General features: G+C 49.0%; 1 protein-coding gene across 4 annotated transcripts in view; it reads right to left on the reverse strand.

Annotated features, from left to right (window-relative positions):
- SPOP (speckle type BTB/POZ protein) overlaps positions 10,515–15,288 on the reverse strand; it is a 68,010-nt gene continuing 63,236 nt past the window's right edge. For 3 of the 4 annotated variants that reach the window (XM_005668871.3, XM_021067139.1, XM_021067138.1), the window contains 2 exons: positions 13,032–13,174; positions 10,520–11,795 (listed from right to left, as the gene is read on the reverse strand). In XM_005668871.3, the coding sequence (XP_005668928.2) occupies positions 11,651–11,795; positions 13,032–13,174 (288 nt within the window). In that variant the 3' untranslated portion in view covers positions 10,520–11,650. Of the gene's footprint in view, positions 11,796–13,031; positions 13,175–15,288 lie in introns of all 4 variants that reach the window. The other variant, XM_021067137.1, reaches the window with a different exon arrangement.

The raw sequence follows: 15,288 nt of genomic DNA on the forward strand, positions 1-15,288 counted from the left end.
AAAACAAAAAACAAAAAAACCCGTAGGGAAGATCAGAAATCTGTCATGTCTCCAAAAGATGACACATATAAGGGAATCTAGTTTTCTTTTGTTTCTGATTAAGAAGCAGAGCCCTTGGCAGCATTCCTGCTGCTCCTTGGGCCCAGAATCCCTCTTGGACACTCCAGAAGTCCCTGTGTCCCCTCCCCGGGACCTCTGCTGTAAATATAACACAAGGCTGGGGATCGCAGATGGCCAAAGAGTCTTTATTTAGAAGCAGAGTTAAACACCCAGAGAAGTCAGCCAGGCCCATTCCCCAGGCCCCAGCCCCACCTCACCTGTCTTTATCACTTCCACCCAGCGCATCCACGCCTCATCAGCCTGGATGGCCCGTGGTCCCTTGCTGGTACCCCTGGGAACTGTGTGTGTGAAACATGCCCCTCTCTGGCTGTACCCCTTAGGGCTGGGTCTTGTATGACCCACTTCTATGCTTTGGGAAGGGCCAAGGGCACAGGGTAGACCCAGAGCCTGGCCGTAAATCTTGTGACTCACAGATGAACTCTGAACTCTTTTTCTATCGTGAGAGTCTTTCTCAGGGACAGAGAAGAGAAGGAGAAGGGAAGATGCAGATGAAAACCCTGCCGGGCAGCTTCTGCAATAAATGAGGATGATGCTGTTTGGGGACTTCAGGGGTAGGTGGAGGATACGAGAGTATGGAAAGGTATATAAATGCCCCATTTACCCGTCTGGGCAGCTCCTAGGCCTGGGATAGGAGGGAGCCTGCCGCTGCTCAGTCAGGCACTGCCATCTGCCACGTCTCAGCGGAGATCAGCCCTGGAGGGCTCGTTGTAGGCAGAGTGGGTTTTGTTTTTTTTGTTGTTGTTGTTATTGTTGTTTTTTAATGCAGCAGGATCAGGCTCAAGATGTCACTCTAGTGAGCAGTACTGGAGACGGGGGAGAGAAATGTCTAGGAGAACAGGGGAGAAAGGATGGAAGCGTCCATGCTCCAGGAGGAGGGAAGGACAGAGAGCAAAAAAGGAAGGAAAAAAGAAAAGCCAAAGAAGGAAAACCGTGTGGAAAAGACAGGCTTGGCTTTGCAGGTATGCATCCTCCTCTCTCCATGGCCCCTCAGGCGGCAGCTGCTGCCCAAGAAACAGGGCCCCAGGCTCCCAAGGTCATTTACATCCTCTCCCCAAGCCCTAGGTTCACACCTGCAAGCCCCAGTGCCTCTGCCCTGCCTCCTCCCTTCCTCTCTGGCATGCCTAAGGTCAAGGGCTCCTGGCTTTTGGAGATCATAACAATGACAACAGTGACGTTCACAGATGAAGAACGGAAGAGCCATTCCAGGGGACAGTACAGCAGGTGAGAGCCTCGGAGCCCGCAGGACACGGGCCGGCCGGCCCCCGCAGGATGCCCTTCCACAGATGATTCTGCTGCAGGAGAGCCCCACACTCCCAAAGGGTCTCATCACAGATTTACCTTCCATTCCAAGAAATCCTAAAAGGGAATGGACTCAAATGGCTATGCATGGCTTGGGCTAGAACCAACAAGAAGTACAAAGCAGGAGTTGCCATCACGGCTCAGTGGAAACGCAGGTTTGATCCCTGGCCTCGCTCAGTGGGTGAAGGATCCGGCGTTGCCGTGAGCTGTGGTGTAGGTTGCAGACGCAGCTCAGATGCTGTGGCTGTGGTACAGGTCAGTGGCTACAGCTCCAATTTGACCCCTAGCCTGGGAACCTCCATGTGCCGTGGGTGTGGCCCTAAAAAGTGCCCCCCCCCAAAAAAAGGGAGAAGTACACAGCAATAACAATAACATCAGTGGCAGTTTACCTTTCTGGAGCCCATGAATGGCAGTCATCATGTTAAGGACTTGATATGTATTTAATTTTCCAGGAGAACTCTATGAAATATACCCATTTTACTGATGAGTAAACTAAGGCTTACACAGGCAGTTGCTTTGGCCAGGATCATGAGTCGGGGCAGGAGATGAGAGCCAGGATCCTGGACTCGAGACGCTGTGCTGTCTGCACACTAACCTTTGGCTGCCTGCACTCTCACGGACTCGCCCCCAGCAGCCAGTTGCCATCACACCTCCACCCCCACCCTTACCCAGGAATTCTCAGCCATGGGCCTTATTTCCTACTTCACACAGAAAAGCATAAGAGTCACCGGATGCAAACTTGCTTGACTCTCCACCAGGAGCCAAGGCCCCTTTCTGCAGGACTCTCCTCACACCCAGAGACGGGTCCCACCCCCTCCCACCCATGCCCACTGGCCGGCCACCCAGCTCTCGCCGAAGCTCCTGGTACAGAGGCTCTTTCTCTGCTGGCCCTGGGAGCTTTGGCTGCTTCCTCTCTGCGGGATCCCTCCCATCAGCTTTAAAGTGCTCCTGTCTCTCCTACACTCTGGGGAGAAACGGAATGCTCCCCACCCCACCCTGCCCTTACTCATTTTCCTCTTCCAGTCACGGCCCCTGACTTTCCCCTCCCTTCACGGCCACACCTCAAAGGCTTCCCTGAACTCTCATTGCTCCTGTCCATTCACTCTTCACTTGGCCCCAGTTGGGATCCCTTCACTGAATGGTCCCAGTTAAGGTCGCTAATGATTTCCAAAGTGCCAATGGGCAGTATTATTGTTCTCTTAGTCTACGGCTTTTGACACTTCTAATGGTTCTGTACTGGTTTCCTGGCATACATTTCCTTCTTCTCTCTTCTCTCTCTAGTTAATTCTTCTCCTTTGTGGCTTATCCTCCTCTTCCAGCCCTAAAATATGAACTTTTTTTTTTTTTTTTTTTTTGTCTTTTTGCCTTTTTCAGGGCCGCTCCCACGGCATATGGAGGTTCCCAGGCTAGGGATCTAATCGGCACAGGAGCTGGAGCTGCCGGCCTACGCCAGAGCCACAGCAACATGGGACCCGAGCCACGTCTGCAACCTATACCACAGCTCACGGCAACACTGGATCCTTAACTCACTGAGCAAGGCCAGGGATCGAACCCGCAACCTCATGGTTCCTAGTCAGATTTGTTAACCACTGCGCCACGACGGGAACCCTTGAGTACCTTAAGGTTTAGCCTTGGCCCTGCTTCTGTCCTCAGTCTATACTTCCCCTGGTGATCCAACACACCAAGGGCTCCACAATTACACCTATAAACCAGGATACCCCCCAACCCTCTCTCCAGTCCTGACCTGTCCTCTGAATTCTAGGCTCATAAATTCAATAGCCTACGTGATACCCCCATGTGGATTCTTCCAGGCAACCCATAATCGACAAGTAAAATGAATTTAATGATCTCATTTCCCTGTTTATCTGCCCACTGGTCTGTATTTTGATGAATCAGTCCTAGTCACCTCTTTGTCCTTCCTCTGTCCAATCATCAAGTTCTACCAAATTTGCCCCCCTGAATCTCTCTCAAATATGTCTCCTCTTCTCCACTCTGTCACCTCTCAAGTTCAAGGTCTGTTACCTCTTGCCTTCCTCCACCCCGACTCTCAACATTGACTTTCCTACAGCCTAGCTAATGATTGCATTGAAATGAAAATCTTGGCATTCCCTGGTGTCCTAGCAGTGAAGGATCCAACGTTGTCACTGGGAAGGAGCGAAGGAAGGAAGGGAGGGAGAGAGGAAAGAAGGCAGGAAGGAAGGAAGGAAGGATTTCCCCACTGTTCTAAGTGACCTATGAAGGTCCTGCTCTCACACTTCTCCACGCTGCAGCCACCCAGCCTTCGAGGGGCTCCTACAATGCCCCATACTCCCTCCTGACTCTGGGCTTTAGGCATCCCATTTCTTTGGCGTGAAACTTGCCTCTCCAGCTTCACCAAGTCGACAGCTCTTCGTCCTGCAGCGCTCACTTCAAAAGCTGCTTTCTTAGGGAAGCCTTTCTGGATGCCCCAGATGAGATTAACTCCCCATTCCAGGCTCGCATGGTGCCCTATCATTTCTTGCAGAGCACCCCCGTGGCTTGAAGTCATGTATTTGTGGGATTATTAAGAACACGCGCTCCCTGCTCGACTGTAGGGTCCATTGAGGGCAGGCAGCAATTAGTTTTTCTATTTATCCCTAGAAACTAGCACAGTCCCTGGCACACCGTACATTGACGGTACAAAGGCATTTCCAGCAAAGAAAACAGAGAGGGCTCTAAAATTCATGCTTAAAAGGCCACACCAATGCAAGGGTTGTTAAATTTTGGTGGGGGTAGAAGACCCTAGGGCTCACCCACTGGCATGCTGATCACGCTCAAATGCCCCGTTTACTCTTTTGTTCAGAGGTAACGGAGGCACTGAGGGTACACTGTGGAGACCATGTGCCCTGGAATGACTGAAGGTTGTACTGGACAACATGTCGGGGGATGTGCCTACTTTTCATTAGGTTTCCATAAAAAATATACACTTCCCATACTGGTAAGAGATAGAAATAAAAATGTTATCTACCCAGAGAGATTAAAAGGGGTAATATGACTGTTGACCTGTGGGTCAATGTCAATTGATCTATAAATTTCCAAAAAGGAAGTACATTATTTTACCATTAAACTAGGGAGTACACTTTAAAGTGCTGTAGGATGGGAGTTCCCTGGTGGCGGAGCAGGTTAAAGGATCTGGCATTATCACTGTTGCGGCCTGGGTGGCTGCTGTGGTGAGGATTTGATCCCTGGCCAGGGAAATTTCTGCATGTCACGGGTGCCGCCAAAACAAAATAAGTAATAAAATAAATAAATAAAACAAAGTGCTCTGAGATAGCAAGAAATAAATGAAGCCCACAGATGACGAAGGACGAATTCGAAACCACACCGGTGGTGGCCTGGAGCTGGTTCACACTGGCTCTCTAGAGCCAGTCGTTGAGTTTTCAGAAATTTTGCAAGCTAGTTGTTAAATGGCCAATTAAAAATTAAATTGTGGAGTTCCCATTGTGGCTTAGTGGTAACCAACCTGACTGGCATCCACGAGGACGGCAGGTTCGATCCCTGGCTTTCCTCAGTGGGTTAAGGATCTGGTGTTGCCACGAGCTGTGGTGTAGCTTGGATCTGGTAGTCTTGTGGCTCTGGCATAGGCTGGCAGTTGCAGCTCTGATTCGATCCCTAGCCTGGGAACTTCTATACGGGGGTGGCCCTAAAAAATAAATAAATAAATAAATAATAAATTGTATTTACATACGACTCACAGCAGAGGTAATAAATACTCAAAATTCATCTTCCTAATTTTCTTACATTTTACCAGTGCCTATGGCAGGATAGCAGTACGAGATAACGGCGAGCTGCACATTTCCATCCGACTCCGCACTGTCATGTCACTGTGAAGTTTGAAATGGGCCACAGTGGGAGTATTTACACCATGAAACCTGGCAAATGCTACCAATCAGGGCTTATATTTTTGGGAGCTAGATGGCATACCGTTAGTAGTACACCACTGAACGAAACCATTGTCCACAAAAAGATTTTAACGGTCTATAGTAAATGTGAAGCAAATTTTTACTTGGAAGATGGGTCAGTTGAAGGGTTTTTTTGGTTTTGTTTTGTTTTTGTCTTTTTGCCTTTTCTTGAGCCGCTCCCCTGGCATATGGAGGTTCCCAGGCTAGGGGTCCAATCGGAGCTGTAGCCTCTGGCCTACACCAGAGCCACAGCAGCGCAGGATCCCGAGCCGCGTCTACAAACTACACCACAGCTCACGGCAACGCCGGATCCTTCACCCACTGAGCAAGGGCAGGGATCGAACCTGCAACCTCATGGTTCTTAGTCGGATTCGTTAACCACTGCGCCACGATGGGAACTCCAGGTTTTTTTTTTAAACAATGAATTTTATTACATTTGGAGTTGTATAACAATCGTCACAACCCAGTTTTATGGCATTTCCATCCCAAACCCCCAGCCCTTCCCCCTACCCCTCCAACCTGTCTCCTTTGGAAACCGTAAGTTTTTCAAAGTCTGTGAGTTAGTATCTGTTCTGTAAAGAAGTTCATTGTGTCCTTTTTTTAGATTCCACATGTAAGTGATAGTACGTGACATTGGTGTCTCACTGTCTGACTAACTTCACTTGGCATGATAATTTCTAGGTCCATCCATGTTAGCTAAAGAAGTATGGAAACGTGCTTGCCTTTTGGAAAGCATCTGCAAGACTGTAAGGATTGAAGGTGATTGCTTCCTCACTGTGAAGCTATCTATAATTGTTCTACAGATACTTTTATTACAAAAATCAGTTACTATTTTTTTTTTTTGGTCTTTTTAGGGCTGCTACACGGCATATGGAGGTTCCAGACTAGGGGTCCAATCAGAGCTACAGCTGCCAGCCCACACCACAGCCACAGCAATGCCAGATCTGAGCCACATCTGCGACCTACACCACAGCTCATGGCAACGCCAGATCCTCAACCCACTGAGCAAGGCCGGGGATTGAACCCGAGTCCTCATAGTTACCAGTCGGGTTTGTTAACTGCTGAGCCACAACGGGAACTTCTACTAAAGTGTGACTTTATGGAACAACCTGTATACCATTACTTCTGGACAAAAATGAATGTGTTGACGTAACAGAGACCTAAGTTCCTAAGAGCGTGTGGGAGAAATTCCCTCCCCCTCTCCCTGCTAAAATTCTGCAAAAAGTAGCATATGCTCAAGCTATGTGTGCTTACCTTCTGCCTCCACCACTTGACAGAAAACTGCTGATCTCCTGAGTGCTAAACCCAATTGTTTCTCGGTCCTCAATGCTACAAACCACCCCCCGCCCCCCGGCTTTGTTTCTGTGGGCGGCTCCCCTGCCTCCTCCATTAGATTGTATTAGTGGAATGGACACCCTGTCCCCTCAGCCCCCCAGCCTAGTACAGTGTTTGGCACCTTCTAGGTGCTTAGACCTCATTTGCTCCATCAGTGGCCTGGGTTTTATGCTGTGACTTTTGAAACAGTCCTCTCTTCTCTGATGTCTGTCTTCTTACACATGAAAAGAAGATGACTATGTGAGGGCCCCCCTTTTTTCCTTGCAGTTTGTCAAGGGCTCACCTTTCAGGGTCTTGAGTGGGCTGAAGCTCGCCCCACTTGAACGGAGCTTTATGAGCAGGTGCATTTGTTTTACTGCCAGGTAAACGCTCAGATTTTCACTCGCTCTTGGGTCCCGGGGCCTCAGCTCCAAAGCTATTCCTTCGCCTTCTGCTGCTTCTTGGCTCACAGCCAGGTTGCATGACCTTGAGGATGTTACAGTATCACCTTTCCAAGCTGTACAACTGGGATGAATGGGAGCCGCACAGGACAAGTCCGCAGGCGTTCGGAACTCCTGGGAGATCTGTAAACGACAGGTCCTGGTGGGACCTTCCCGTGCTTGAGGAATGCGTATTTTATCTTCATAAAGTTTCGCCCCTAGAGTTGATCCCCTTCAACTCGTGAGTCACTTCTGTTGCTTGTACTGAATTCCCTCAAGTCTAAAATCCTTTTCTCCTAGAGCTGCAGGCATCAGAACCGCACAGCATTCCAGATGCCACGCTCCATGCCGGCATTACGGGATTTACAGAGGCGGAGTGATCAGCTCGAGAATGGCTTAGCGGCATAAAGATCCCGAGGGTCAACAATATTCAAGTCCCCCCATGCTCATCTGGAGGGCAACGCTTCTGGTTCTCCCAGCTCAGGATCCCAAATACCGATCATCCTACACGTGCCTCCTTGCTCACCCGTCTCCAGAAGGTGTCCGCCTCCTGGGTCAAAGGCCCCAACACAGCGTGGTTACTTCTGAAATTAAAAGGGCAGGGAAGGCATCTACCTTGCGCACACACACCCGTAAAGGGCGGTGCGCCGATACTCACCTGGATGTTGGATTTGTCCGCGAGCCATGAGAAATGAGTCTCAGGGATGGAAGGAAGGCACAGGTCAGGGACGAGTCACGAGATAAAGGCAACACACAGGGCCCAGGCTGATGACAAAGATAATTAGTTGTGGGAAATACGGTTGGGCTTCAGCCAAGAATTCGTCTGTGACAAAGACAAACCCAAGGATCCCATACAGTCATGGTGGGGGGATTTAGTTGCTGTTCTTTCACAGGGCTTTAAGAGCCAGAACAAAGCAATAGTCAGTTTCAAAGTGCAGCTCTACTTCCCCCCCACCCCGTTTGTTGTTCTGCTTGTAAACATACAAGCACTTTCCTGTCATCTGCACAGGCTCACGCAATATGGAGAACCCACAATAGGTTTAAGGCAGATTTAAAAAGGAAGGTGCGGAGCGGTGGTCGAGCCAGAGATCTTTTGGCCTAGGAATCGTCACGTCCAGAATTTTTAAAAAAAGGAACCCCTTTAAAGACCAAAAGGAGTGCCCGTCGTGGCTCGGCGGTAGCGAACCCAACTAGGATCCATGAGGACGCTGGTTCAATCCCTGGACTCGCTTAGTGGGTTAAGGCTCCGGATCTGGTGTGGCCGTAAGCTGTGGTGTAGGTCGCAGATGTGGCTCAGATCTAGTGTTGCTGTGGCTGTGGTGTACACTGGCAGGTACAGCTCCAACACGATCCCTAGCCTGGGAACTTCCATATGCCATGGGTGCAGCCCTAAAAAGACAAAAACGAACAAACAAACAAATAAACAAAAAAACCACCTCAAAAGCCAGCAGACTTAGCAGTAAGAAGGAAGAGAGACACTTTGTACCTAAATTGTTTGAGATGCCTAAGACCACCACAGAGAGGTTTCCTCCTACATAAGGAACAGGAGAAATGCTTGGTGGATGGCTAGATATAGGGGGGCTGACAACATAGAAGGAGGGGTGCTGGGCAATGACAGCTCTGCTCTTTGGACCTGAAACTGCAACTTCGAAGGTTCTGTGAAACTACTTGCCTGAAATATTGTTTTGATAAATAAGCCATATCCTTGTGGAATTGAAATCTCCAACTGTTCCACTGGCACAGACATCTCTGCAGTGACAGCACATGCCCCAGATTGTGGAGTTAACTTGAATTAAATTTCAGATGTGGGGGGAGCTGAGGGAGGGGGTGGTGGCAGTGGGAGGTTTATGAACAGTATGCTGGGGCTCTGATGTTGTCATAACCAGATGGCTTCAACTGTATCGTTTAAACCAAAACAAACACGTCCGGAAAGACTATAATCATGACAGGAGAAGCATCACACAGCTTCACCTGGACCTGAAATGCTCACAGCTTTGTCCCCATCGTAAAGCCCACACTGAAGATCCCATAAACAGTGGGAAAATCCCAGAAGAGACCTGCACCTTGCCGGAAGCCGGGTGCCAGAACTGCTACCCTCTTGAGGATGTATTCCCTGAACCTACCAGCCCCCAAGCCGGTTTTCTGAAAATAAGGAAGAGCAGATCTGAAGCCTGGTTTGTCCTGCTGGGCCCTCTGAAAAGCAGGCCAGCGGAGGCACCTTTCCAGAGCTTGGCTCTTTCTATTCCCACAGGAAGAACGCTTTGCCTCAGATGTCGTACCGGAACTTTTCAGAAATGGAACTTCCTCTGGTTCCTTACATAATCTTGGTAGGGTTATCACATTAGAAGAACTGTCACTCAAGTTGTGGGACCTCAGGCACATCCCCCTGGGCTTCAACTTCTCTCATCTATAAAATGGGAAGATGCTACCTAGCCGTCACTTGTCCTACCAAATGCATCAAGTTGCTGGGAAGTTCAAGTCACATACTGGAGGTTGTGAAGTTCAAATGCATGTGAAGGTTTGCGGAAACCCAAGGGGGTGCTGAGCCAGTGCGGTTATCTGATAGAAAATTTGGAGAGAGGAGACCCCGGGGAGGCTCGGGTCCCGGGATCCGCATGCTGACCTGGAGGCTGAGGCCTCCGGAGGCAGAGGACAGCAGCCAGAACGTGGAGCAGGGGGCACTTGTCACACGGGGGACACTTAGGAAACCGAGGGCTGCAGTGGATGGTTGCTCACGAACACATCCTGTCTCTGATTATCCTAGAGTAGTCACGTCCACGCCACTCTGGAGGTGGCGAGATAAACGAAAACTGGAAAATGTGCAGAGGCTAAAGTAGCCGAGGGGAAACGCCAGGGGAGATACTTGGCGTCTCCACCTCAGGTCAAAGTAACAAACACCTTGACCCGACGGCCACGGATTCTCCAGTGTATCCCGCTGCCCTGTCCGACACGGAGGAGCCCCGGGCATTCCTGGGAGCTCACTGGCAAGTCAGACATCAACTTTTCTGAAAACACATGCAGGCAGTGACAGAACCAGTCAGAGAGAAGAATGTCCCTTTATTAAATCTCCACATTCATGTCCCCTGGATATTTTTAGATGGAGCTAAGGAGAAGGGAGCTTAGGGCTCGAAACATGAAGGGTGCAGGAGAGCCCACTTCCATCACTCGCCTTGGCGGCAGGCGCCCGAGCCCTCTGAGGATGTGGACCGCGAGATACGCAGGAAGGACGAGGGCTGGCGGGTAGGTGCTGGCAGCTCGCAAAGGGAACTCGAGACTGGGGAGATGAGACACAGCCCTACCGCTTGGGCGTTTTGCGCATCATCTCGGCAAGCTAAAGGATTGACGAGGCCTTCAACATCCCTTGAGGAACTCAGACCCAAAAGACAAGCCCGGTGAGTGAGACAAAAGACCAGAGATACCACACAGTACAAAATAGTAATTATTTATATTTTCAAAAAGAAAAAAAAAATTAACATTTGGAAGTTCTCCCCTGTAGGAAGAGGGGCGAATTGGAAGGAACAGGACTGGCTCCTATGCAGGCGGCAGGTCAGGTACGAACAGCTGAGCAATCGGGGCTGGGAGTTTTTTCACACAGCATGAATAATAAAATTTCCTTTTCTTTCTCTTCTTTTGGCTCCGTTTTGGTTTTGCGTGTGTTTTTTGTTTTTTGTTTTTTAGAAAAGGGAGGGGGAGAAGAAATAAAATCAGGGAAAAATGCCAAAAAACATTTTCCACAATATCTAAAAACAGAGAACCACAGTTCTTGTCAAGACAGTATGAATTCTGGATGAATTACTTTTTCCAGTTGTCAAGACCAATAAAGATTTTTTTCCCCCAAAAGCCACCACATCAGAATACTCATCTTCTAGATCAAATAACCTCCTTCCCCTTTCACCTCCGCTTGTCATTCTTCATAAAAGGCTAACAGGACGTGTTCTGTTCTTGCAAACAGTAAGTGCTAACAAGAGCGCTCTTCTGATATTTGCATGGTGGTGAGTTTTCCACAAATATCCAAGTTTTAGCACAGCTGGATGGACTAAAATTTCTCTCAACATAAATACTACTGGAATCCACAAAAGAGATTTTTGAGAAATTCCGCAAAAATCCTTTCTTCTTTCCTTTTTTTTTTTCCCTTCTCTTAAAACTAATTGTCCTTTTTAAAATTTTCGTTTTGCTCCAGGCACCTGATGATCTGTTCTGCTCAGTCAGATGCAGACAGGCTTCTCCAAAGTACCACCGCTGGGATGTCCTCAGGGCCAGCGCCTAACCTGAATCCCCACAGTACCAACCTCGGCCAGGCCAAAGGGAACACAGTGACGCAGCAACAGGGTTTTCATTAGGTTGAACAGCCCCGAGTCCCGGGCCCTTCCCTCCCCCCACCCCCACTTCCCCCAAGTTTATTTAGTGCTGTTTTCAAAGTCTGGGGCTACGATGCAGTCTTTTCCCCCCACAACAGAGTAAAAGCTCCACAGATCGCGCTGTCTACCTGGTGGTCAGTGGCAGCAACAGTGGCTGCTGCTTCTCGAAAAGAAACGGAGTCTTACAACAGGCAGGATCTTAGGATTGCTTCAGGCGTTTGCGTGGGGGTCCCAGAAACGGGCACTGTGCTGAAGCCAGAGAACGGTACGCCTCCGCCACCAAGTGAGGATGTGACACCACCATGGACTTCCACCCGGAGGTCTCCAGGACATCCGAAGCATGACTAGGAGAGACGTGAGAGACGGTTACCAAAGGGCTGCGTGAAGGGTGGATTACACGGCCACCTAGACAGCCCAGTTTTGCCCAGGCTCTGCTGCTGTAACGGGAGTCAGTGCAAGACCCTTAGCCGGAACCTGAATACGCATGAGAATTTGCTTGTTAGACGAGAGGCAGACAGGTGACCAGGCTATGGTCGCTGTGACTCTGGAAATCAGGACTTTGAGCCACCACATCCTCAGTTACAAAAGGCGAACTGTCCCTCGGGCTCCTCTCTACACCAGCCGAGGCGCTCTACACACTCACTGGTGATGCTGACGCAGAGAAAGAACAAGAGTCCTCTGGGTCTGACCGCTCTGACCTTCCCCCTGGCTTTGCCATTTACTCGTCCCGTACCCACAAAGCAGGTCGCAGCCCGGGGCCGACTTGTTAATGCCAAAAGAGGGATAAGAGCCACACTGCACTGAATGGGTAACATCTAAAAAGCACCAAGCAAGCGCCCAGCACAGAGCGAGCGCTCACTGCAGGGAGCACTTTGCCTCAACTGGTAGCTCCTTTGAAGTAATCTTATAAACAGCCTTAGAGGACACTGTTTCCTGTTTCAGGGCATTTTCTATAGTGAATAATGTTTCCTCATCTACCCGGCAACCTCTTAAACCTGCAGTCTCACCCCAGAACTGCAGCTGTGAGGGCTTCCTAAGGCCTGCTTCTCTTCCTCAGGTGTTTCTGTTCCCCTAATTCAGCAAAGGAGCAGGACACGTCCCCCCGAGAATTCTTTCTGAAAGGAATATGGCCAGGTCAGCTGTCTAGGATGAAGGGACAGGCCTACTGGAAACGACCTCACCTCCTGATTAGCCTTCTTTTCCTCATTCTACAACTGACCACTAGACACGCGTACTAACTCATAAAAACCACACTTTCATCCTTGCAGAGACCTACCTATCTTTTTTTAAGCTGATGAGTGTGACATAAAGATGCTCTCACTTGAGGGGACAAAGCTGCTTCAGGCCAGCTTTTTCATCACCTCTGATCCTACAAGGTAGTAAAGCACTTCCCTCACCCATCAGCTAAGGCTGACGAAAGCAAAATCCTTCTCCATACCGTCGAGCTGAAGGAAACGATAAATACTCTCTACGCACTACTAAAAGCCAAGCTCTCCACCTGTTTTATTCACTAATTCAGTCTTGCTCGTGTGTTTAGCTATTCCAGCTACCCTGAAAGAATTCTGAAGGGGCCAACTCACTAGTTGATGAAATCCACTGCCTGAGTTTTCAATTGATCTGCGCTGTGGAGGTCAGCCAGGATGAGAATTTCGGCGGCGTTCTCGACGGAGAGGTTACTGCAGAGCGCATCCTCACACATGACCTTTAAACGCTCCAAGGCATACTGTAAAACACAAGCAGGGCTGCGCTCAGACGGGAAGAGCGCCGAGCTGACCGCTGCTGAAGCTCTTCTCTTCGGCTGTACTGTCACGGAACTGGAAAACCGGAACAAACCTGCACGGACCATGAGAGGGCTACTGCTGCGATGAGAAACCACAATCATACCTCGAGGGCCGGAATGAAGACGGCTAAGATGACTTGCACAGACGCCATTCGAGTGCTAAGGTCTAGCAGAAAGACGGCGGTATGGAATAGACCCACATCCTCCAACTGTCCCCACCCTGACCATGATCAGGGTTCCTTAAGCCATCCCCACCCACCTTTTCGATGATGCATTTCTCTACTTGGAATCAACAGGCACAGAGCTTTTTAAATTTCTGCAATCCTTTTATCTAGAGCCAGACTAGGGTGGGGCGCAGTCTCTTCTATTTAAGCACTGTCACCAGCCCAGCAGGGTATTCCAACTGGCCCACTGGGCTGTGAAAAGGAGCCCTGCGGTGACTTTCACCAACATCTCTGCCACTAGTTGTTCCTGCATGAGGGTCAACCAAAGGCCTCCTTTTCACTAGAAAAGGACAAATGGAGTTCTATTTTACTGCGGCTGGGCTTACGAGTCTTAGGGTAGGAAAACAAAGCATTAGAGACCCTGGGTCCAAATTCAGTCTAAAAACTTCCTATTTTCCAAGTAAAGGGTATAAACGTTTTGGGAATGAAGGTCTAGGTTAACACTGGGAGCATCTGAGCTAGTTGATTTGTTTGTTTTTTTTTTTTTTTTTGGTCTTTTCTAGGGCCGCACCCGCAGTGTATGGAGGTTCCCAAGCTAGGGGTCTAACCGGAGCTGTAGCCGCCGGCCTACGCCACAGCCACAGCAACGCGGGATCCGAGCCGAGTCTGCAACCTACACCACAGCTCACGGCAACGCCGGATCTTTAACCCACTGAGCAAGGGCAGGGACTGAACCCGCAACCTCATGGCTCCTAGTCGGATTCGTTAACCACTGCGCCACGACGGGAACTCCTAGTTGATTTGTTTTGATGCAACTGTACTACCTGCTCTCTGTATTATAAACTTACTAAGGAACTTGAGGGCTGAGGAGGAAGAGAGGCTAAAAGAAGGCACAAAACAGTGTCATTAATCAGTTCGCGGGAGAGAGGACTGCGCTGAGGGTATCCACAGTCTCTGTATAGGTCCCATCCCGAGGGCCTCGGAGCTCAAGGACACATCATTCCTCCAGGCTGAATCATGACAATCAAACCAGGACAATTTTATTTTTATGAATTCTGGGTGAGGAGGCATATCTGCTGGCACTGTGATCTCCTGCAGCAAAAAGAGAGTTTTATTGGTTTTGGTGCAGCTTTAATTTCTTACATTTGAGTAACTGGAAAACAGTTTCCATGGACAACAGGAATGACACTAGACAAGAAAGAAATTAGGTTGCCGCTTTTGTTTTAAAAGACTGGAAAAGGTTGAGTAAATGTTCAGTCTTTACACAGCGCGGCACAGAATATTCATCTTATTCTTTCTCAAGACATTCTTTTAGAACGACTTTTACTGTGAATAGCTCTGATCCCTAATGCATAATTAGACAAAAGTAGCCATTTTTGTCCCTTGGGGACAAAGTTTTTTTTTTTTCTTAATTATGCTTCCGAAAAACCTGCCTAATGGCAGTACTTACCCAAGAGATTGAAATTGTGTCTCCTAGGCCTGGGCAACGTGTTTTGTTTTGTTTTTGGTCTAATTACACATGTCCCTGGGAGACTGGAAAAGCTCAGAAGAAGCTGTTTTTTAGCCTCTTGGGTAAATTCTAGATGTTTTGATCCTTCCCTGAAATTTTTCTTACTCTGTTTTCCTGAAGCTCACCAGGAGGTGTAAAGGTAAAAATGTTTTCAAATCAGCTTGGAGCAAAGACTGTCTAACAGGAAATGCTGAACGGAATTTGACAAATGCACCCTTCAGTCACTTCTCATTCATAAATTTCAAGCACTGCGATATTCAACTGCTTAAAAAGTAAATTAACACAATGTACTGAAAAATGCCCTCCTTGGACTGTCAATTCAGGCCGAGCCCAGGCTCTGTGTCCTTACAGCAGGTCCCCAGGAAGTTCTCTGGCTGAGGAGC

The sequence above is a fragment of the Sus scrofa genome, chromosome 12, assembly GCF_000003025.6.
Source record: "Sus scrofa isolate TJ Tabasco breed Duroc chromosome 12, Sscrofa11.1, whole genome shotgun sequence".
Classification (NCBI taxonomy): Eukaryota; Metazoa; Chordata; class Mammalia; order Artiodactyla; family Suidae; genus Sus; species Sus scrofa.